This window comes from Megalops cyprinoides, chromosome 5 (assembly GCF_013368585.1).
Source record: "Megalops cyprinoides isolate fMegCyp1 chromosome 5, fMegCyp1.pri, whole genome shotgun sequence".
Taxonomy (NCBI): Eukaryota; Metazoa; Chordata; class Actinopteri; order Elopiformes; family Megalopidae; genus Megalops; species Megalops cyprinoides.
The window spans coordinates 26,304,033-26,328,235 of record NC_050587.1 but is presented as its reverse complement, the minus strand read 5'-3'; the positions used below and the strand labels follow the sequence as shown (position 1 = coordinate 26,328,235).

Sequence of the window (24,203 nt, the reverse complement as noted above, 5' to 3'; positions counted from 1 at the left end):
TTTGTCCTCACTCAGTTTTTCTGCAAGACTGCGTTTGCCCTCGGATTGTTCTTGATGTTCTTTAAGTTTGTATTTTTGTGTTTTCCTCTGTTGGGGACAGTTCTCGCTATCTGAAAGGATCCTCTTGGTGGATGTTGATCGCAGTTTTTTTCACTTTCCGCACTTCCCAAATGTCTACGCGCGGGTTAATCAGCCTCATCCTCTCCGAATACCTCGGGGTAAAGTTCTCTCCGGCCAGGTGTCGGTGATCATTGGTACCCTGGATTTGAAATTTTCTTTGAAAATCGTCTTTGCTGCTCGAGCTGAGAACGAGTGGTGAACAGACACCCGTCTGTTGGAATTCATTTAAATAAAATGAAGACAATTTCAGCCGAAGGTAGGTAAGGCTAAATGTTTCATTTAAAATGCAGTGTGAGCGATCATTGTAGATCACCTGGTGTACAAGCCTTATACATTGTGTACAAGCCTGATGTGTTTAGAATGAATAAGCAAGCCTTTTGAAATTCCAAGGACATTCAAATGTTTTTTTTATTTTGGTCGAGCCTTGTAAGTTATTTCAAAAGGGTTTCCCACTGACTGGCGCGTAATGTGTGAACTTAATATAGACGATCCGGTAAGTTATTCTGTTGGTGTATTCATGCTGATTAAGTAGGCAGAGTTTCCACAACACATATCTCCATAACGATTAAATATTTCACAAGCACGCTGCTAAACTTGTCTTAATGAATTCACGGAAGGCAGACGCTGACTTGATATAGACTCCGAGTCGAGTTTATGTCATAGCCAGTAAACGCAAGTCGAGACATTTTTATTTATAACACATAAATACTCTGGTGCAGGGCGTAATTTCATAATCATCGAAATATCATATGTGATCATGCTGAAAGTTCTTCCTTATTGGTGTGGATGGTGGGTGCACGATGGTGTCTGTTTGTTTCGGGGGTTATAACCTATAAGATTAGCTTGTTCTCGCAGGAGCTTGTTTTTGTTTGTGTGCTTTGTTTTTGCTGTATACTGTAACTTGCTCCTCAGGACTCCCTTGGCTTCTGGACTTGTCAGGTGCGTCAAAATGTATTTAGTATCTGCTTCTTGTGCCTCGAGTAGCACCTGAATCGCGACCCATTTATGATAAAGTTGAACCGGAATTCCGCGCACTGTCCTTGGGGACTCTGAGAGGGCTGGGCTCAGGGGTAGAAACTCAAGGTGCGGTTGCAGGTACGCGGATGGCATGAGGCTGTTATATAATTATTCCACCAACGTTAAACAAAAATTCACATAACGTCAAATAAACCTCACTGTACAACTTTTGCCTGCACGAGTAGGCTAAATATATAAGCACCTTGAATATGTCGAGCTATAGGTTCCTCCTGCAATTCAGTTATAGCGAGGTCCCCGAGATATCGATAGTGTTGCGGAATCATGGACACCTGCCCATTCAATTGCAACAAAGCGCAGTGCTTGACATTAAAATATGGTTGAGCAGTCAAAACCTTGTACCCACATTCATGTCAGTTTTAGACCAGTTTTGTGTACAGGCACTCTTCATCTGAGATTTATATGTTGACGTGATAATGAGGTTGAAAACATTATGTCAAGGATACTGTACCAGGTTTTCCACTGTCACTATAGCAAGTATGGGCTGAGTACTACAACAGTAACATATCCTATCCTTATACCAGTACCAGTGCTACTACTGTTACTGATGCGATAATAATAATAAAAAAAATGTATTTTAATTTAAAAGTATTTGCTTTTTTCCAAAGCTTTTGATGTTGTTTATATCAGGATAGTTATTTCTGGTCAGCATTGATGATATGGTATTCATATATGTAAAAACATAAAAATATTCATATATGTAAAATACATTTTAAGTACATAAACTCGAAAATATTACATTTTTTATTATTCAGACTACATTGTCTGTGATTATTCTTCTCTTAACGTGACATGAACACATATAGAGGACCTTCCAGTAACAGACTAATGGGGGTAAATTGTAAACACATTGTAAAGATAATGTTGTGGGCCACAAGCACAAAGCCAGATCACCGTGTGAAATCTGTACTGCTGGAGTCAGGTTTTTCTTTCAAATGAGAACAGCAGAATGTCATGCTGGGAAAACCCATCCATATGTATTCCAACAGGCCCAGGACTTCATTGGCTCAGAGTGCCACCATAATACACTCCCCCATACACTCCCCTCCCCATACTTCACCCATACCCTTAATATACCCCTCCGATACATCCACACCCTCCTAATACAACCCCCCAAAACATGCCTAAACCCCTTTCCCCCGCTTAATGTACCCCACGACACACCCTTAATATACCCCCACCCCCACCTCCACCCCAACCTCTAATATAATCCCCATGCCTAACACACCCACCACACCCCAAATTCACCTCCCTGAGTACAGTCCCTGTCCCACCCCTAAAACTTCATCTGGCAAAATGCTCTATTTTTCAGAGCGCCATGCATGTTCTCATGGAAATGTCACGCAGGGCTCATGCTACTTGCATTTGACGCAGGTCCACATCCCTGTGAAACAGGCATCATTCATCAGGGCCCCAGGGAGGCAGGCGAGACCCTTCCTGTTCCAGCAGGTGGTTCCCACAGCCTTGAATAATTAACGCTAAGTCAAATGGCGGCTCTAAAAATACATCTGATGATCTCTAATGTGCAAAGGAAAAGAGAAAGAAAGAAAGGGAGTGAGATAGAAGGAGCGTGAGAGAGAAAGAGAGACTTCAACACACACCCACTCTCCCAGTGGGATAAAAATCCTGCTGACAGAGGTGTTGCGTGCTTTCCTCAGAGTGAGAGTCTAATTGAAGCTTCCCTGATATGATGGCTGGTTTAGAGAAGGAGGGATTACCATCAAGCTGGTGCTTTTGCTCTGGCTCCCTCAAGCAAACAGAAGAAAGATTAAGAACATATCTATCATTTGTGTGTATGTGTGTGTGTGTCTTGTTCACCATCATATCTATCATCTCTTATTCACCATCGCATCCATCACATGTACGTCTCATTCACAGATGATGGATGCAACTGCCCTATAAAACTATGAACACTTTCGTCTATAGACCAAGCCTGCTCTGAACACTGTCCTCTATAGATTGACCCTGCTCTGAATACCGTCCCCTATATATTTATCCTGCTCTGAACACTGTCCCCTATAGATCTATCCTGCACTGAACGTCATTTGTTATCCATGTACTGTTCAGAATCAGTCAGTATAATTAAGAAAGCGACTGAAGTCCTTGTTGGGATGAAAGTCCATTGGTTCTTCTTGTTGCTGTCCAGGACATGTGCTCACCCAGCCATTGACTTAAGGACTTTTATTTGACTGTATGATGAAGTGAGAGTGAGGCACATGAGGACTAACCCAGTCTTGTATGAGGTCAGGCAGCCAGTAAAAGTCAGGATTTTTTAGGTGTTGTTAAATACATCTAAATCAGGTTTGTTAGCATTTTAACCTGTAATGCTTTGTTTTGGATATTGAGGTGGTGACCTCCGACTGTGGTCTTTGTGGATCTGGCTCAAATCTTTTGGAGAGAGGGGATTGGCTACAGTTAAAGGATCACCTGGGGATCACCTGGGGCAACCTTGTCTCAAGGCTCCATAGGCACAGAAAGTTGTATGACTCCATTGGTACTGGGATGTGAATGACTCTATAGAATGTGTTTAATGCCACAGTGTTTGATTCCACGGGTGCAGGAAGGTGTATGACTCCGTAGGGAAGGTGCAGGGCTACATAGTGGAGGTGCATGACTCATACATAGGTGAAGTATATTGTATGACCCCATAGTGGAGGTACAGGACTCCAAAGGAAGCCCCACTCCCAGAGGAAGCTTGAACATTTTGTGGCTCTGGGCTTGTATGTTGCTATACACTCTGGTCATGAACACAGCAATACTAATGTCCTTGTATGTGATGGGAAAAGCTGTTTTTTACTTGTATGGATTATGTCTTCATTGGCCGATAATTTTGTGGCTCTAGGATCACGGTTGGACATATGAATTCCTTTAGTACTGGCAATTGGCACAAAATGGGCTCATTCTGTCTTTTACTAGAGCATGTGTATGTGTGTATTGACATGTGTGTATTTGTGTATGTGTGTGTGTGTGTGTATTTGTGTATGTATTCATGTATGTGAGTGTGTGTGTGTGTGTGTGTTGGAGAGGGGATCTTGTTTCCTGCACCTGGTCTTTAAGTTATTCATCTTTGTTCTGAGCACAGAAGTTGCTTTGATACAAAGATCAAATAAATGTGTCCATGGAGGCTCAGTTATGAATGAGGTGTTTTGCTTTTCCTGTGGAAGGAACAGAGATACAGAGACCATTCACCATGCTGCTTATTGAAGTTTCAAACAGAGAATTTTGCTGCAAGGCCAGTCAACGGTTTCCTGAAAAGAATGAGAGAAAAAAAACAGTTTGTGTGTACATATGATCTCTTATGAAAGCCAGAATCCTGTTAGCCTTTTTATCGTTTCTGTAAACTGATCCTGTTTAGACGGTGCAAAGAGAAATATGTAGGCAATAAACTGGCAACACAGCACAGGGACTGTAGCAATGTTACCGATGCAGAACACCTGTATCACTTTTGTAACATGAATCAATGGTTTACACCAGCATCAATGTTGTAATATGAATGAACGGTTCAGATGAACATCAGTAACAAATGAATATATTATACCAATATCAATGCTGAAACATGAATCAGTGGATTACATCAATATCCATGCTGTAACATGAATCAATGGATTACAGTTGTAGAACTTAGGTTATGTGATTGCTCACTATGAAGGATTCTAATGGGGTAATGACAGCATTTTTAGAAAGCATACTTAAGGGGCATTTATAGAAAGAGTCAGATGGATATATCAGGCGCAGATGATCTTAAAATTGATATATTAACTACAGGCCTACTAGATCCTTGAATGTATAAATAAATATGCTCACTGGTTTGATTCACCTTTTAAATGTCATAGCAAGTTGTATGTCTCCATGGTTGTATGTCTTACTTATGTGCATTTTGTGCATCTCTCATCTGCTGTCTTTTGCTCCTCTGTGGCTGGGGCATCACCAGCCTCAGTACAGAAAATGCCTCCATTAGAGCAGTTTGCAGGGACAGTGCTGCCTCATGGATTTTCCTGCATGAAGTGTCCACGGCTGACATATTTAATTTTACGAAACTTCATGAAGTCACTGTAGCACAAGCACAAATTCACCCAAATTGCATAAAGCATGAGAACCATTTCCAATGGCTTATGAAGTGAACCAGCACCGAGATGGGGACGGAGTGTGTGAGTGAATTTTGTGTGAAACTGCACTGATGTGGAAAGTGCTGTGGTGGATCTCAAGAAGTGACAGTTTGCAATTACAGCTCAAAGGGATGCCACCCTATGCAAAAGGGCTGCAGTGAGGCTGTGAATAATGTTGAAAATTTATGCACTCTGTAGGGAAGAATCTATATGGTAGCAGAATATGCAAACAAAAAGTCACACTTTTCTATGATATTACATATTCTTTCATATGAACAGTTCAAACTTTTATTTTTTCACCTAATACGTGCATATTGTATTCATAATTTGTGTGAAATTTGCTCATCTGTTACTTAAGTATGTTTACAGTACCATTATTGACTTTCAAGTAAAATGTTTCAATTATTACTAGACTATCACTAATGACTAGATATGAGACACTTATTTTTTTGTCATGACAGTCATGGGCCAGAAGGACAAAGGCACTGATTTGAAAAATGGAATTTGTTTATACTTGGGTGTCCATTTGGTGTTTATGTTCTAATAAATACAAAAGATATAATAACATAATATGATAATAATATGTTTTTAACTTACTTGCCTTGTTAAATTAATTAATTAGTTAATTAATGAAAGACTGGTTCTGTTTGGCTGAAAAAGAACAGTTCAGCTACATTCTGATCTGAGTACATTTTTCATTCTTTTCTGTCTCTCCATTTATTTGCAAGCTTTCATAGAGACAATTACGGCTCATTCTATTCATAGCCTTGGGAATATGTGCTTCTGTTTCATTGTGTAGCCTTGTGTCAGAATGTGAAAGTGAAGGCAAGTCTGATTTGTCCTTATTGAAACCCTTATTGTCCTTATTGTCTAATGTGTTCGTTATTTCTCAGCCTGATAGCTGTGATGGAAAGTAAACCATAAAAAAGTCCCTGCTTCACAGTGCACAATGTCATGCTCTGTCATGGATATTACACAGAGCCACCAGCAGAGAGGCGGTGCGTGGCTACTCACACATCCACTCTATATCTCATCTTCCCAGCGTTCTCCTCATACTGCATTATAGCTGTGTCTGTGACGCCTCCTTATCGTGTCCTTTGCCATGTCCATGTCTGAGCTCCTTTCCACATTGTGTCCTTGTCATGTTGTGGCCATGTCACGTCCATATCATGTCTGTTCTTTAATGTCGTGTCCGTGTTGTGTGTTCTGTGTAATCCCTGCTGGGCTCTCTGCTGCGGGCTCATTATTCTCATTAACACAGTTCTGCGGTTGCCTTTAGAATGACTGCACCGCGGATACTGCCCGTGTTGCAAAAGGCTTAACGGACATAGAAATGCAAATGGGAATAAATTCAATCAGTAGAATTTTCCACTGTTAGTGACAATTAAATTACTAATATCACCGACACATTCTACACTGTTAAATAAATCCCATGTTTAGCTCAATTAATCCACATCATCCGTTTAATGTAAGTTTGAAAAAAAAAACAGCTAAAGCAATTATAACTTTTCCTAAACCTGTTAGCAGCATCTGCCAGTGCTAAACGCACCCGTCTGCTGTGCTGAGAAGCGGAATAGCCCCAGATATTGAAGATGTAAAATGCCACTAAAACAGAGGAGATAGCTGGAACCATCACGGTTGAAAGGATCCTCAAATACAGAGTTTATTTTAAAAAATAAAACTGCTATAATGAATGGCACCTCACAGGCCAATTAGTCCAGCCAGCATTTGCAGAGAATAAACCTCGTTTATGACTAAGGAAATACACCAGGGAGAGCGAGCTAATAAGCTTCCTGCAGGTTAGTCAGACAGTGGTGTCGTGTTGACCTGCGCATCGCAAGGGGGCCATGAACTCTTAATAAGAGCACAAAGCTTTAGCTAAGAGCCTGTAATTACAGCACCGCACACAGGGATTGTTTAGCATTAGAGCACAGCAGATATTGCACACTTGGCAGTGAGGAGAATGTGACAGTAATATAGGCTTTTAGTGTTACACAAAAGACTGGGGCTCTTTCTCTCTTAGTGCTGAACTGTAGGGGCCTGAATCTACTCATCACAACTGCTGATCTGAGCACCTTGTTAGGAAGACTGGTTATAGTATTCCAGTGAGAAAGGCTACACTAGACTATCAAGAAGGGAACTCATTCTCACCAGTGGGTCATTGCAGGGGAAAAAATGTTTTGTAATGAGCACAAGATGGATGTCACAAAATCGCAAAGCCCTCTTCAGAAAACACTATGAATGATGTAGCCCAGGAAGGGTCCCCCTGAGGTTTACCATGGCCAGAATGGGTTTCTCACTGCTGTGTTTCTGTTTTATCGCTCTGTAGGACATCTTCATGGGCTCAGCTGTGTACAGAACACAGAACAGACCACTGAACGATGCAGTATGCCCATAAAAATGGTCACGCTAACTCATCGACCTGGGAATCCAGCAACCTTTCACAACACAACATTTCCAATTCTATGCTTTCTGTTACCACACAAACGACCACACCCTACACTCTGCGTGAAATCCAGAGAAGCCAAAGCCATTTTAAACCAGGTCTCCAATGATAGGATATAGCAACAAAAGAACAGTTATCTGAATGTTGAATAGTCAGGATTATAATGGAGCAGCCATAATGGGTGGGTGCCATCTGTTTTAGCCAACTAAAACTACTGGACTAGACCTCTGGATCACCTGATTAATTTAATGCTTTGTCCAATAGGGGTATAACAGAAGCCTGGTATGTGGCCCTATGCCACAATTGATACTGATTGTCTGTTTCTCTTGTACTTCTGAGGAGACAGGACCTGGTAAGCATTAAGAGTTGCTAGCATGTTACATCAGTGGTTCCATTAAAATTTCAGTTCTTTTGGCATTGAGCATGAGAAAGAGTGGCAGACGGTGAGTGAGTCCACGTTTCAGGATCGATCGCTCAGTGGGCACTTCTTTTGTGGTTCAGGCCCAATTACCTGGCCTGCATTACATGTTATAAATGTAGCGAGAGGCTGCATTGCAGTCCTCTTTCTGGAAAAAAAAAACTGGTGACTCATGCAAAACATGCCCAAAAGAGGATATTCTGATACTTAAAGAAATATCACATGACATCAGATCAGTAATGGCTTTTATAAATATTAAAATATTTCAAGCCTGGTGGAAAATGGGTTTTGTTCCGCTTTATTTGACAAAGAATCCCCAACTAAGTGGAAAAATCGCTTTCAGCTTATATCTTTCTATACCTATAACAGAGTTATAAATGATTTTTAGAGAAAAAAGTGAGAGAAATCCAGTTTAAAAACAGAACCAAAGAGAAAATGGCTGAGACAGTGGATACTGTGGGATATGGGATACTGTCCTATATTATATTAGAATAAACCTCCTACATTTGAAGCATTGACTAACATTGATAAACATTCACATAGGTCAGGCATAGCTGTGTTGACCTTGGATGACATCTCTAAAGGGTACCCTGGCATTGCCCCATGCAGGATTTGACCTGTGTTATAAGTGCTACCTTACTGACATTGGTGCTGAGAATTCTACTGTACATACTGACTGTAAGATGGAGGGACGGTTCTGTGGCCTCATGCTCAGAGAGTCCACCCTGACACCACAGGCCCAAGTACTATAGGTCTGACTACTTTAGAGCTGAGTACTGTTGGGCTGAATATTTTTGGAATGCTCAGTATTGTTAGAGGGTTGGCACAGAAGGTGACATCCGATTAAGCTGTCAGGTAAAGGGAGGGGAAATGGAAAAAAACTATAGAAGCACTGGACTAGTGCCCCCTACAGGTCAGACAGATGGCTGTAGAGTTACACTTTGGAGAAGAGCTTTGGTATCTGAGAAAAAAAAGAGGAAAACAGAATAAAAGCATTAGCCCTTTCCCTTCCCTTCTTCAAAACAGGAAATCTGTGGCTTCGGTGCCAACCATCTCTCATCTATGGCTTCCATGCCAACTTTCTCTCACGGCACCTCTATCCATATTTCATAGCTGTAGTGTTTTGCCTTTTTCATTAAAGCAGAATTTGCAGCTCTGTTTTTTTCTGGTCTTTTTTTTTGACCATAACTCTGAGACAAACACAACCAGACAGCTATGACAAAATATTAATAAATAAAGCCTTATACTTTGTTTTCTCTAGTTATGAAATCCTCCTAAAAATACTGCAGCATTGCTGAGAGACTCAAAAGGAATGTGAGATTTCATTTCTCTGGTAGAGAGAGCTCGCTCAGGAGGGTGGGGTGGAAGCACTTCAGAGGCAGTTGTGTAAAACTCTCTCTGAAGGAGAAATTCAGCAGGAGAGACTTTATAGAATATTTATATTAATATTCATTTCTCCTTCAGCATCCTTTCTCCTTCCCTCTTCAGAAGTCTCTGTAGTTCCGTAAAGGTTTTCCTCCTGGACTGCGTTGTGCTGCATATCCCCTGTTAAATCTGCATCTGGCTACAAGCTCCTGTCTGATTCTACCACTTTACTACTGTAGTCTTATTTCATGCTGCCCATCAATTCATGCAGCCAGACAAATGTTGATTGTTTGCTCAGCTCCTGGTCAGACATGACTACAAACACTCTGTTCCAAATTCATGGGATGAAGGAGATGGATTTGTGTGTGGCATAGTGGTTGGGAGCAAGGCTTGCAACCCAAGGACTGCTGGTGTGATTCCTTGGTTAGGAACTGCTGTTGCTCTCTTCGGCAAAGTACTTAACCCATTATCAGGAAATATCCAGGTGGAGACTAGAAGACAGGAAGAGAAGGAAATGGGGAGAGAGAGAGAGAGAGAGAAAGAGAGAGAGAGAGAGAGAGAGAAAGAGAGGTCTAAAGCAGCACAGGATGTTGCCCCATTACATTATATTACATTACATTCATTTAGCACACTCTTATCCAGAGCGACTTCCAGCACAAAAGAACAGAAGTGTATCCATTCAAGTTGAATGAGCAACAGTGTCAGACCAGGGTAACAACACTCTCAGACCAGTGAGTATGAGCATAACACTATTCAAGTCCTGCCACAAGTTAACTTGTGCAACCTGACTAGATGAGGGAAGCCAGGTATAGTACCATACATTAGTCGCTAGATCACAGGATCCTAAACACATCATGATACTACACGTAAAATTAACAGCAAATAATACAAGTAGCAGCTGTCAGGGGTGGGAATTGAGGCTGATTGGAGATTGATTCAAAAGACAAAAAGTAAGAGTACCATAAAGCTGAAGGCTTGGAGTGTGGGCTCAGTGCAGAAGAGAAATCCCCAGCCACTCTGTCATTAGCCAAAATGACAAATGTTTCTGAATGATGGATTTTGAATGCTGAAGGGGGTATGGGGAAGTCAATGGGTGACTGGTCATTGCTGATGCAGCTCCCTCTGATGGCAGTGCAGGGTGCTGCATTGGGATTCTGTGTGCAAATGCATACTGTGCTTTATGTATTAATACATGCTGTGATTAATGTAATAATTCATGCTGTAAAATAAGCACTGCTGAGTCAAGGATAGCGCTGACAGTCAGTGTAAGACATGGAGGGGGGCTGAACATGCCTAATATCCTCTCTTCTTCTCAAACCCTCCTGCTCCACATTGTCAAGCACCCATGTTACCCAGGCTCAGAGGGACCCCATCCTTGTGTCCATGCATGCATCTAACCCCACTCTGCTAGCACATGTGTGTCTAGCCTCACCCTGTCCACACAAGCTGTGTTAGACACACTTAAATTTCTTTAATGTGGTCTGTGTACTTTCAGCCTATTTCTTGGCTGAAAGTACATAGACCACACTTAGTACAGCAAACAGTATCAGGGAAGTATAAGGAGATTTCAGGTGGATGTTCATTAGATGTGTCCCTTTTTGGAGAGTTGATGCAGGGACACATCTAATTGGAACTCCTCATGTCGCAGTGGATTTTTACTGCCCTAAACTATGTCTTGGCAACAGGAGAGTGGTCTGAAATTGCTCCATAGTGGTATTACATAACAGACTATTTAAACTGGAAAGGGCAAAAACGCATCCTTTATGTTTCTGCATGAGCCGATCTGTGCCCAGTGACCACATTAGAGAAAGCTGGAGATGACCTGCATGTTGGTCACAGCTTCAGCAGCCCTTCAACAGACTGGTCACTGGCATCAGACAAGCCCAGGGAGTCAGCAAAATCAGCAAAGCTCAGAAACTCTCCAGCTAATGGAACACATTGTGTCTGGTTCAAATATCAGGTTTAGTAACTGATACGTCCAAAGCCTTTTCTCCCCCTCTCTCTCCTGCATTCTCAATTTGAGCTGCAGTCAGGCAACCAAGCTGTTCTGCCAAGCGAAGGACAATTGCTCAGATAATGGGTTTAAAGTATCAGGAGATTTTGTCAGCGTTGTTTTCAGCGCCTTCTTAAACTGAAATCTCCAGTTGAGAAAGGCAGGGAGCTTTGCGGGACAGGAAACGGGAGACGGCGATGGTCAAAAGCATTTCACAGCTGTTTCAATCCAATTTTCTGCTACCGACCACTGTTCCCCCTGGGCATTTAATGTCCTGAAGGATTACCTCAAACTTTGCAACACTTTAGAATTCTGTGGGTCACAAGGTCCAGACCAGCATATTTAGACACAGGGTGACAAGGAGGGCTCACAAAGCCCCAGTCCCTGATTCTACAGCTAGCAGCTGTTTATCACATGTTTTACCAGATGCATTGTGCAATTGCTTTTTAGAAGGCATGACACTGTGGAGTCTGTAGGGGGCACTTGAATTTGTTTGCTAGTAGCTAGAGATACCTCAGCCTCCAGGGGCTTCTGGTTTTAATATAACACCCAGGACAAGGGACACACATAAGAATACAAATCTGCTGTTGAGCTGAATGAGAGGTGTGGGATTGAAGCTGGTAGGGCTCAGTGCAGAGCCTGCCATAGACTAGAACACTAAAGCAATGCTCCGAAGAGAGAGGATCATCTCAGTTTAGCAGAAGATGCCGGTCTTTGCCCCGTCTGGATCAGAGATTAATTAGCATAATAATTCACATATACACACACACACAAGCAGACGCACACAAAAACTCACACAAGCACGCAACACAGAACAAAAACACACATATACAAGCACATGTCAACTCTCGGATTTAGGGACAACAGAAAACATGCCATATCTTAGTAAAGTGTGCATGTTTTGTTTTTGCCAAAAATGCATGTGATTGATATAAAGGACAAATGCAAAATGAAATGTTACCAGCTTCCTAAAGTTACTTGAGAGGTTGTCTACAGTTTACTTGTGAGTTTGAGAGTTTAGATGCATGCTTTAATCACTGAAATAATTATCACTATGTTTAACTTCTGTTATGTGCTACACATTTTACACAGCTGGATATTGATGCAATGCAACAGCAGTGCCCCACCTACAGTTGGGATTGCACTTACAAGGTTTGTTTTAAAGGCCTGTTTTCTTCAGCTGTGCCTCGCTGACAACAAGAGGTCGCCTCAAGGTTTATCTGCCAGCCCTCCACCACAAGCTTTGTAATGAGTTATTTGTGACATGTAAAGGTTATCACACATCCAGTATGAGTTCTTATTAATAATTCCTTTGCTTTTTCACACATTCACCATTTCTGCAAATTGCAATCTGAAAGCAGAACTTGTTATTTTTGTAATACTGAAAAATCAGGTTTTCATATGAAAAGAGAAGATAAGGTTCACACTGATGGGAAAACATTACCATGTGTGAGAGAAAGAGTTTTATCCTGTTAACAAAGAGAAGGTACTACATGTGCCAGATCTAGAAATAATATTTGCACACTGACATTATTTGTAGACCCCTGCTATGCCTTAACTGCACCTGTCTGTTCCGATAATGTTTGTGCTTGATTTAGGTCCCCTTGAAATCACGGAGGCCCAGGGCCTGTATTTATCAAGTGTCTGAGAATTATTCCTAAGTCCTGCTAAAAGCACTTTTAGGAATACAGAAAGTCCTACCTCAGAGCAGGCAATGGGAGTTATTTATTAAGCTTCGTACTCCGACTCCTACTATGGCAGTGGTGTGACATAGTGCTAAAGAGCAGGGGCTGGTACCTTGGGCAAGATAGTCAAACCACTATTACCTCAGTAAAGATCCAACTATATAAATGGATATAATTTTCATCTATATAAGTTGCTCTGGATACAAGCATCTGCTAAATGACCTTAATGCAATGAACTCCCAGCTGGGACTAAGACTATTTCCTGTGAGGAGCTTTCAGTTGATTTTTATGATACATGCCACAAATGAATGGTGGCAATGATATTTTTCACAGTTCATCCCATATGTTAAAAAAAATCCAAATGAATGCAATTGTTAAAAAGCAGCAGTGTTGTCATAACACTGTGGTGGACATGATCAAGCACTTATAAATGTTAATTAATGCCAACAAATTAGCATGGATGGTTTCATTTTAAATCAACTTCAAAGCAACAAATATAATTATTTGAAATAGTTTTTGTTCATAATCACAATACTAACATCAACGCTATATCATTTTTGTTTTGTGTTTTTTTTCATTACAGTTAAGACTTAATTCCCAATTTCTCCTGAGGATAGGCTAGAAATTCCACATATGCCAACACAAGTCCGGCGCTTGCAGATATTTTTCAGAATTGTGAAAACTATTATAATGTGGCTGGCTCTTTTGGGACTGTTGCTGGATTTTTTCAGGGAGATTTGCCTTTTCCATATGCCCCATTCTCATCACCACAACAGTACACATAATCCTATAAACCATATAGATGACATAATTTAATATGTGAAACAATGTCTAAGTCATTTATGGGTTTCATACACTGCAACACATGGCTATAAACACTGAAATGCAACATAAATTTTTCATGTATGGTTTAACCCTGATCATCGAGTATAGTAGGTAACATCTTGTCAGTACAAAATTGTTTACAGATTAAAAACTTTCCCCGTTGCAAAGAAACAAAAGTTGAATTATTTCAATTAGAGTGGTAATCAGTGATTAGAACCACATTAACATCACTCTTGGAATTTTGGAGCAATTATGACCTATTTCCTATTCTGAAATGCTTGATGAATATAGACCAAGACCTCTGTTTTGGTGTGCCAGCACATTCTGGTGGATATTGTCTCTTGTGTGTGAAAGCATACTAGTGTTTGTCTCCAGTGTGTGAGTGTGAACTGCTGATCTCTGGTCACTGTATAAATAGTCACATGATCAGCATAAATTGAGAACAATAATTGTACCTCTTGACAGCTTTAGGCCTCAGTGACATCTGATGCCTTGCAGTCCTATCAAATAGACATGAATTTGGTTTCCTATTACGTGAACTGATCCAAAGGTTAAGTGGAGGAATGACGAACTGTACTGAATGCTGATTATAGGTCAAAGGTAAAGTGGATGATTGGTGGACTGTACTGAATCCTGATTGGAGGTCAGATGTGATGTGGAGGATTGGTAGACTGCACTGAATGCTGATTGGTCAAACCTGAAGTGGAGGAATGACCATGCAAAACAACGTACTGACTGACAGACCTCCAGGGGTATAGAGCACCATGACTGCAGAATTCTAGCAGTGTACTACCAGGAGTACAGAGTTCCAGGGGACCAGGGGACCAGGAGGAGAGAAGTCAACATTTCAAAGTAAAGTATCTATGTCTCCACTCTCTCTGCATAAGTATCTTTCTGATAAACACTGATGGGGTGTTTATGTGCTAAGACCCAAATCATAAACACTATAGCTATATGAATTATATGTAATAAAGTCACGGTCAATGGGACAACATTGGGGGCACCTTATCCAAGCCCTGCAGGCCACATTCCTTGGGGTCTGCCCAGGAACAGGGTCTCAGACTGTCCGCATGGGCCCAGATTGCCAGAGCTGCAGACACTTGGCCTGTTCCTCCCATAACAGTGCATGTCTAAGGAGGGGAATATGTGTGGCACACCCCTATGGGGTGCTCCACCAGGGGAGCTGTCCTGGAAATCAGCTCATACCCCACCCTGCAGCACGCTGTAAGAATATCTTTGAAGTACAAAATGATGGAGACGATTCGGTACACAGGGTAAGAAAGCTGTAACAGTCTGCATTCATTCTGTAGTAATCAAGAAAGTGCCTCACAGATGATATTGGGGAGTGGAAGTTAAGTTTCCAGCTGTTAATGCTGCGAACATCATGTGCATATCAAAGACAGCGTTGTGGCCTGAAATGCAGCAAGGGTGTGAAACTGACAGTTTCTTGTTTCCTGTTAGATGACTTGGTGCCAGACTGTCACCTGGACTTGTGAGCAGGGCTGCTCGATTATGGCAAAAATCATAGTCACGATTATTTTGGTCAATATTGAAATCACGATTATTTAACACGATTACTCATTGACTTTGCAAACATCATGCATTTATTGAACTTTAAAAAAAAACTTGTCTTTTTAACAGTGGATTTTTTAACCCTTTCACATGTAACTTATTTTTATGCTCTGTAGTGTGTATGTTACATTACATGGTTTGTTATGTTTTCATTAGCGTTATTAAGCTTCCATAGTTTTCAGTTAGCATTTGCTATATTTTTTAACATTAAATCGCTGTTCCCTCAAAGCTAAAATTAGCTAGAATTTTTCCAATCTAGTGTCCAAATCGCACCAGTTTTAGCATACGTGCTAAACGGCTAATCACACCGGTGTGACCATATGCGCAAAAGGGTTAAATATAATTCAACTGAAAAACAAATTTAAAAATAAAAAGTAAAAAAAATAGATAAATAAAATAAATAATATTTAATATGTATACATTTGAAATAACTAATGCCGCACAATAATCATTTTATCTCGATGATCTTGTTTTCATAATCGTGGGAAGCCAAAATAATAATTGAAAATAAAATTTCGATTAATCGCCCAGCCCTACTTGTGAGCAAAGGACACTTTGTTGCAGCACAGCACAAAATATATATTTTTTAACAGGACCTCCCCTTAAGATGACTTGGTGGTTTGAACAGAAATCCAAGGATTTGTGGTCAGTAGCACTAAAATCAAATTACACTAGAGCCTCAGTCCGCTTACCTCTGGTTTAGGTGACACAGCTGGTGCCTGTATCTTCTCTTCAATGTGACTGATTTAGCATGTGAAACAACAACAAAGACACCAATAATAACAAGAACATCTGAACAACTTCAGGCGCTGAAAATACTGCAGGGAAGTATTGATTTATGAAAGCAAGATCAATACCTTCAACGGGTCTAGCATGAAAACAGAGAGAGGGGATTGTACAATGAATGATGAAACCTGTGAGGGGAAAAAACGTTCACAAAACGTGGTCCTGATAAGTCAGGACTCAGAGGCTGTGGATTGCAAACACCAGCCTGTGATCACTGAAATCTTCAGAGGAAAAAAATGAAGAATGTGTGTTTATATTACCACTTTATTTATTAGCCTATATTTAAGGGGGAGGTCATCTGAAACTGTTCTCTTTTACTGAAATACTGTAAGAAAACAAGGCAGGTACAAATGCAGGGGATTGTGTTGCCAGCTGCAGAGGGGATGGTGAGGTGGCCAAAGTGGGAATTTGACAAGGACAGTCAGGGTTAATGCCTCTACTCTTTGACAAGGACACTGAGGTTAAAACGCCTACTCTTTGTTATAAGCGCTATGGGATCTTTAATGACCATAGTGAACCAGTCATTTAAGGCCAGAACAGGAAAATGCACTGCACTGGGGCATTGGATTTACTTGGTCTAGAGGGAAGACTGCCCCTTACTGGCCCACCAGCACCACTTCCTGAAGCAACCTAGTTTTCTGAGTAGGTCTACCTTACAAGTACACTTAGCTTCAGCCCGTCAGGCAGGATGGGGTATTGTACTACATCCTGTCATCTGTCAGCTTCTTGGCACAACATTTGTGTTCTCTGTGCCTCATCACAGTTACATAATGAAAGAAAGAAGGAGAAAGAGAGACAAGAGTGAGAGGCTAAGAGATCTGGTTCTCGATCACTGTTGACTGATTATCACCCTGTTCTCATCATCCTGTGGTTCTGCCATTGAGATGAGCTGTGGCTGTGAGAGAGAGCCCCGCACTGCTGCTTGCTCCTCCAGCTCCACTCTTATCTGATCCACACCCTGGATTACACTTGTTAAACACTTCTTTCTGCAGAGCCAGAGATACACACACTGATGTCACACCGGATGCTCCTGGCATTATACACACTCAGATAAGAAACAGATTAAGAGGAGTTGGAGCAGGCTGAAGTCCAGGACATGCCCATTAAATGAAAAGAGAACAGATCAATAAGAGGCTTATCAGCATGGGTACAAGAGACTGAAGCAGATACTGTGTGAGTAAATGAGACTGAAGAAGATATTGCACAGGTATGGGAGACTAAAGTATTCTGGAGGTACAGCACAGGTGTGACCGGTGGTGCAAATCTATGCTTCATTTATGATGTGTGCCCAGCCACACGTTAGTCCCCACAGAAACCGCACACACTAATCCCCACAGGTGCCCCACATTAATCAACACAGGAGCCCCGCATTAATGTCTGTTTGCATTGTGCGTTTAGCCCTGCATTAATCCCAATAGGAGTCATGCATTAATCCCAATAGGAGTCATGCAATAATCCCTGTTTGCATTGTGTTCTTAGCCACGCATTAATCCCAATAGGAGCCACACATTAATCCCAATAGGAGTCATGCAATAATCCCTGTTTGCATTGTGTTCTTAGCCACGCATTAATCCCAATAGGAGCCACACATTAATCCCCTGAGGAGCCATGCATTAATCCCATCTGGGGTCCTGCGTAAATCTCCGTTTGCATTGTGTATTTAGCCGCACATTGATCCCCTGTAGAGCTATGCATTAATCCCCATTTGCATCCTGTACTTAGCCACACATTAATCCCCTCAAAAGCCACGCGGTAAGTGAAGAACTCCTCGGCTAGGCGACAATGTTATTTGGGGTTTTCATCTGTGAGAGGATTGAGCAGACTCTTGCTCAGTTCCAGGATTCAGGTCTCTATCATTCTGAGTGAGTGTGTTTCTCATCCTCTTGCCAAGTGTGATTCGTAATGTGAATCAGTGTTTCCAAGCATGTTTATGAGTGTGATTCCAACTGGTTTCCTGGCATGATTCTGAGCTTGTTTCTAAGATTGATTCTTAGCTTGATTGCAAGCTTGATTCTGAATGTGGTCTGAATTTGACCAGGCCCCTCCAAGTCCACCTTAGACGTGTGATTAACAGAGACAGACTCATGGGGACAGTCTTCTCAGAGCTAAATACCAGTCTAAATACCTGCCAGCAAAATGCAGTCACCGTAGTCGAGAAACAATTGACCAGGTGCAGAAAACAATTTGCTTCATGTGTATTGTGTTTCATATTTGTGTAGTGTATTTTATCAAGACACAAATAATTTGTGTTTCATTCACGTGTATTGGATTATAGTATGGGTAATCTTCTTAATGCTCTTGCCATGAAATATGTATATTTGTGTGTATATGTGTGTGTGAAAATAATAATGAAATAATGCTTAATTCAACCTAATAATACATGCAGCTCCACTTCTGTTCCAGCACAATTCCATCTTTAAGCTGAGTGTTGGCAAGCACACAGCTTTTCTGTTTCATTGGTCCAGTAGTACAGCCCAAATTGTCACATGTCATTGCTGAGCTATGATGACTTCATCAGGGTTGCAATGAATGAACAACATCTATAAAAGAGTACAAGCACTGACATTCTGAGCATATTTGAGCAAACAACAGACCTCTTAACCGACATTGTCCTTATGTATATGATCAGCAAGGGCTTGAGGTAACATGTTCAAACTCACAGTGCTAATAGGCAGGGGAAACTCACAGTGCTAATAGGCAGGGGAACACTATGAGTAGAGATTGAGTAAAATCACAAACTCACAGTATTTACACACAGGGGGGCAGTGTGTGTAGAGTGGACCAGCTAGGTAGTACACCAGAGTTACATCTTGCACACAATGTGTCCAGGTTTTCTCTCACAAGCACTAATAGGTAAGATAAACAAAAACTTCATTCCTAATTCCTTTTCTGTAGAGACTTCAACAAATATTTTAAATGAGGTGATAATTGTACACACAAATGATGCAATGGAATGAAATGGGGTAATTCTTTGTAAATTAATTATGGATGGGGAAAATTTACTTGAGCAACACCCCATGGATTGGAGGTGTAAATGCAGTTTAGAGGATGAGCCAAGAATAATTAAGGATTGTGTGCCTACCAGTACTACCAGAGGATAAATAAAAATTCTTCGCTGTGTCTGGTACAAATGCAGCAATTTTTCCTGAACTAGAATTTCAGGAGTTAGTCCTGTTACTGTCTGTTTGTACACCAGTATTATAGGGTGTGACACCATGCACCTTCTGTTGCTGTCCTGGTTCTGAGGATCACAGTGTCACAGTAGGGACAGATGCCAGATAGACCCTCTCAACTCCCTGCAAACACTCCCGTGTATAATACGCACACATTTTAAACTGGCTCATTTCTAAGTGAACAGAATTGCGCATCATTAGATTTAGGCTAAAAACAAATCAGTATTAATGTATGTTTCGCACAGTTTAGAATTAATTTTTTGGGGGAGAACAACAGTGGAAACCTTCGGGATTTGTTTTATAATGCATCTCAAACATGATGAATCATCGCACGATGAAGCAGCCCCCTGAGTGCCAGACATTCATTCTCAGCACACAACTCTGCTCATTGACAATTGGTACCATTGTGCTATCACTAATTTCCAGTTTTGTCACGATTAGCATTAACTACTTTGCCACAGTTACTCTGGTAATAATTTTGAGATCAAACATTGCTATAAAAGCAATAAACAGAATTCGCCCCATGAGAATTTTTTTGTCAGTATATTAGTTTAGGTGGCATTGATGGACCTGTTTTAGGCATAAAAGCAATCCTCTTCTGAAAAGTAAACCTGTTATATATTATTTAAATCTGTTTATTTCAGCTGGGATGGTCTCAGTTAAGATACAGTGAACAAGAAAGACCATTGCTTCTGGAGGGCACTGTTGTTACCACAGTGGACAGGAGTGTGGGGTAGTGATAGGACATAGGGCTCAGAAGCAAAAGGTCACTGGGTTTATTCGTCACTGGGGCACTGCTGATGCACCCTTGAGCACAGTGCTTAACTCACAATAGCTCATTTATAAATGAATAAAATTGTAAGTCACTCTGGATAAGAGTCTGCTTATGGACAATAATACAAGTGGGGTAGAGAATTTCTGTTGCCATGATCATTGCACTTTCCCTAGACAATGTAGATATAAAATTCCTTCGTCTTTTGTATCAGTAACTCCTAAAAAGGTGAAACCACTGCAGCCTTTTGGCACAGTAGTAAAATTGCTGGTTTCCATGTGCATACAGTAATAAATAGTTATGAAACTATTTATTAGCGGTGGCAAATACAATTACATGAGTTTCACGAATTCCAACTCAAATCAGTGAGGACCAAACCACACGATTGGTGCTCCAATTCCAATTCCAGCGAATATTTTAGAGAAAGAGCATAAATTTGTTTTGACTAGTAATTTAATAAAAATATTAGAAAGTGTTATGATAAAATTTAGATGTGATGCATGGAAATTGGCAAGTATATATGCAAATTAGACAACAGACTATAATGTGGTCTGAAGTTTTTGTTCACTGAGGCCACAATGACAAGATGAAAGACAGGCTATATATATAGAATATATTCAATAAAATACACTGAAATAGGCAAATGCAATGTATATGTATGGCTCCTCACATCTCATTCCCACACCAGAAAGGAGATTTTAGTGACAGTTTGTTTGCACGGATGGTACACTGACTGTGGAAGACGCATCATGAATCACTGCTCCAGAACAAGCTCTCTCTAAAGTGATTGATGATATGTCATGAACCAGTCCCTCCTTCATAGCTTCTTGTGCGGAGGCACCAAAGCTCCTTCATAAACTGTTCCTTTACATGATTCTTTTCAAGCTCATTCATAGAGCTCACATGTTCTATTTTTGTTAAAACTCACATTTTGTACAAAAGAGAGAAAGGCTAAAATGTGGTTTAATCCCCTGGATTATCCAAAGGGAGGCAGGGTTTTTACTTTCAAACTTAAAGATGGTGTATAGAGTTGGAGGAGGAGGATGAGGATGATGAGTTATAGGAACAGTCCTTTAGAATTGCAAAGCTACAGGTATGGACCTGCAGAGTTATAGAGCTACAGGTACAGTCCTGTAGCATTACAAGGATCCAGGTTAGATACAATAACACTCCTGTAGAGTTACAAGGATGCAGGTTAGATACAGGAACAGTGCTTTCTTTGTGGACTTGAGGGGTTATTTCAGGAGTGTTATTGGTGCTGTGGTTACACATTAACTGGCACATATGTTCCCATCAACCCTTGGGGGTGCCCCTGTTCTCTGAATGCTCAGCATGCTGCCTTGCCAGCCTTGCTCCCCAGAGAATTAGTACCAGCCCTCTCCGTTCCTCCAAAAGCCTGAATGCCCAAATTAGGTGGACAAACATCAGTCTTTAATAAATAGGGCAGGCCTGCTACCTCTGCCTCCACTTGTGCATAATCCCCATACTGCACTGTAGAAAGAAACATTTTTGTGTGAAAAGCCTCCTTAATCTGTAAGTGAATTAGTCAGTGCAGCATGATAATTTAATGCCTAAGAGATGCTTTTGAGCAATAACCCCTCTGTCTGTGTCAGGATGTGGGAGACGCTTTTAATGCTCTCTGTTGGGTTGCCATATCTGCATATTTTCACAGAAAGCAGAAGTTAAGGTCTTTCTTAAAAGATCAGAGAAAGTGGAATTAGTTAATCCTGTGCCATTGCACTTTCTCCCCACTCAGCAGAAACTACACCCCGATTTTGCAGTTTCATTATACTTGCAAAGTAAAATGCCCAGCCACATAACCAGTCCTTTTTGGCTCACAAACCCCATCTTTCTCTGAACGAATTAGACAAAGCACAGGCTTTTTTCAACTCCAGTTTCCACAGGAGAAAATCTCTGCAAGAATAAAATAACTTCCTTAGCCAGTACCCAGGTCAAACCTTTGAAACTAAAAGGAGGAGTAAATTCATATAACACAATAAGGCTTTTACAACAAATGTAATTATGTTTGCAGACCAAACATACTCAGAGGTGCTGCTCAATTTTGCATTTTGTTTCCAGTCAGTCATGGGTGGATAAGATTACAGATACATTTAACCTCTTTCTGTTCTTGCAGTAACTCTCCTTTCTCTTCTGTTTCTGTCTACCTCTCTCTCTCTCTGTGTCTCTGTGTTACTTCACTGACCCTCTCCCTCTCTGTTACAGGGGGCAGGCTCCTCCTCCTGGTGCTGTGGTTGCAGTCAGTGCCCAGGGGGGACGGTTGCCCGGCGATGTGCGTGTGCTACAGTGAGCCCCGCCCCTCGGTAGCATGTCAGCAGCAAGGCCTGCTCTCCATCCCTGCAGAGATCCCGGTCCACAGCCAGCGGATCTTCCTGCAGAGCAACAGACTGACAGCAGTGAGGTCCACCAGCTTCAGCTCCTGCCGCAACCTCACCGTGCTCTGGCTGTACTCCAACAACATCAGCCACATCGAGGCCGGTGCCTTCTTTGGCCTGGACAAACTAGAGGAACTGGACATCGGGGAAAACAGTGACCTTCGCGTCATCAGCCCCACAGCTTTCCGCGGGCTGTCTCGCCTACACACACTGCACCTGCACAGATGTGGGCTCTCGGAGCTACCCGTGGGCGTGTTCCGAGGCCTGCACTCCCTGCAGTATCTCTACCTCCAGGACAATCACCTGCTGACCCTGCATGACGACACCTTCCTGGACCAGGCCAACCTTACACACCTATTCCTCCACAACAACCGGATCAAGATCGTGACTGACCACATGCTGCGGGGTCTGACTGGCCTCGACCGGCTGCTGCTGCACCAGAACCTGGTCACCTTCGTCCAGAGGAGGGCTTTCCATGACCTAGGGAAGCTGACCACCCTCTTCCTGTTCCACAACAACCTGACCGAGCTGAGTGGGGAGACCATGGCTCCGCTGGTGTCCTTGCAGTACCTGCGCCTCAATGGGAACCAGTGGGTCTGCGACTGCCGAGCTCGGACTCTCTGGGAATGGTTTCGCCACTTCAAAGGGTCCAGCTCCGCGCTGGAGTGCCACGTTCCTGCCTCCCTGGGAGTGAAGGACCTAAAGAGATTAAAGCTTGAGGAGCTGGAGGGCTGTTACGACAGCTGGCGCCTCCCTGAGGATGAGGGCTACGGCAGGGCGCGGCCCGGAGAGCCCCCCCTGAGGGCGCCTGTCCCGAGATGCTGCCTGCAGGACATGGACAAATCCTCCATCGTCTCCAGCAAGGGCCTGCCGAACAGCCGGCAGATCACCCAGCACCCGCCCAAGGCTAAGGAGAACATCTCCAAAACCAAGGCTGTGGAGACAGAGCGGGCGCAGAATGGCACCCACAGGAAGCACAGACTGAACGACAGCCCCTCTGGAGCACTCTCCACCCTTTCCAACAGCATGGAGCCACCTGGCCTCTCGGGAGAGCTGGAGCCTTCCAGCAACCCCTCAGGGAACAGGAAGGCATGCTCAGAAGGACCCTGTCTCAAAGGCCACGGATCTGTGACTCGAGCGCTGGACTTGCACTTTATCCCCGTGGTCTTGTTGGCTTTAGGCTTCTGTTAGGGACATGAGACTGAGAGAGGTGAGGGTGCTGTCAGGTTAATGCTGCTGTGGCTACTGCCACCTGCTGGAACCTCCACGACATTTCAGAGAGAAATTAAAAAAAAGAGAAAAACAAATAAAAATGTTAAAAATTTAACAAATCTGGATGCCTTTACTGAATACATCAAATACAATGTATATATGATGGATTTGTGCCCAAATCAATGGTTTTTATATGCTACTGCAACAGAACTGGAGGTAGACCATCTCTACCTATTTCTAAGCCTGTGCTGAATAGAGAGTAACCATGACAACAGGGCAGAATCCTCTTTTGCTGATCGAAC

At 42.1% G+C, this 24,203-nt stretch overlaps 1 protein-coding gene across 1 annotated transcript; it reads left to right on the top strand.

Annotated features, from left to right (window-relative positions):
* The first annotated feature begins 315 nt into the window (after positions 1 to 315).
* On the top strand, positions 316 to 23,880 carry LOC118777707 (reticulon-4 receptor-like). Its single transcript, XM_036528818.1, has 2 exons — positions 316 to 376; positions 22,520 to 23,880. The coding sequence occupies exons 1-2, from the start codon at positions 355 to 357 to the stop codon at positions 23,878 to 23,880; spliced, it is 1,383 nt and encodes a 460-aa protein (XP_036384711.1). The 5' UTR covers positions 316 to 354.
* Positions 23,881 to 24,203: the final 323 nt, after the last annotated feature.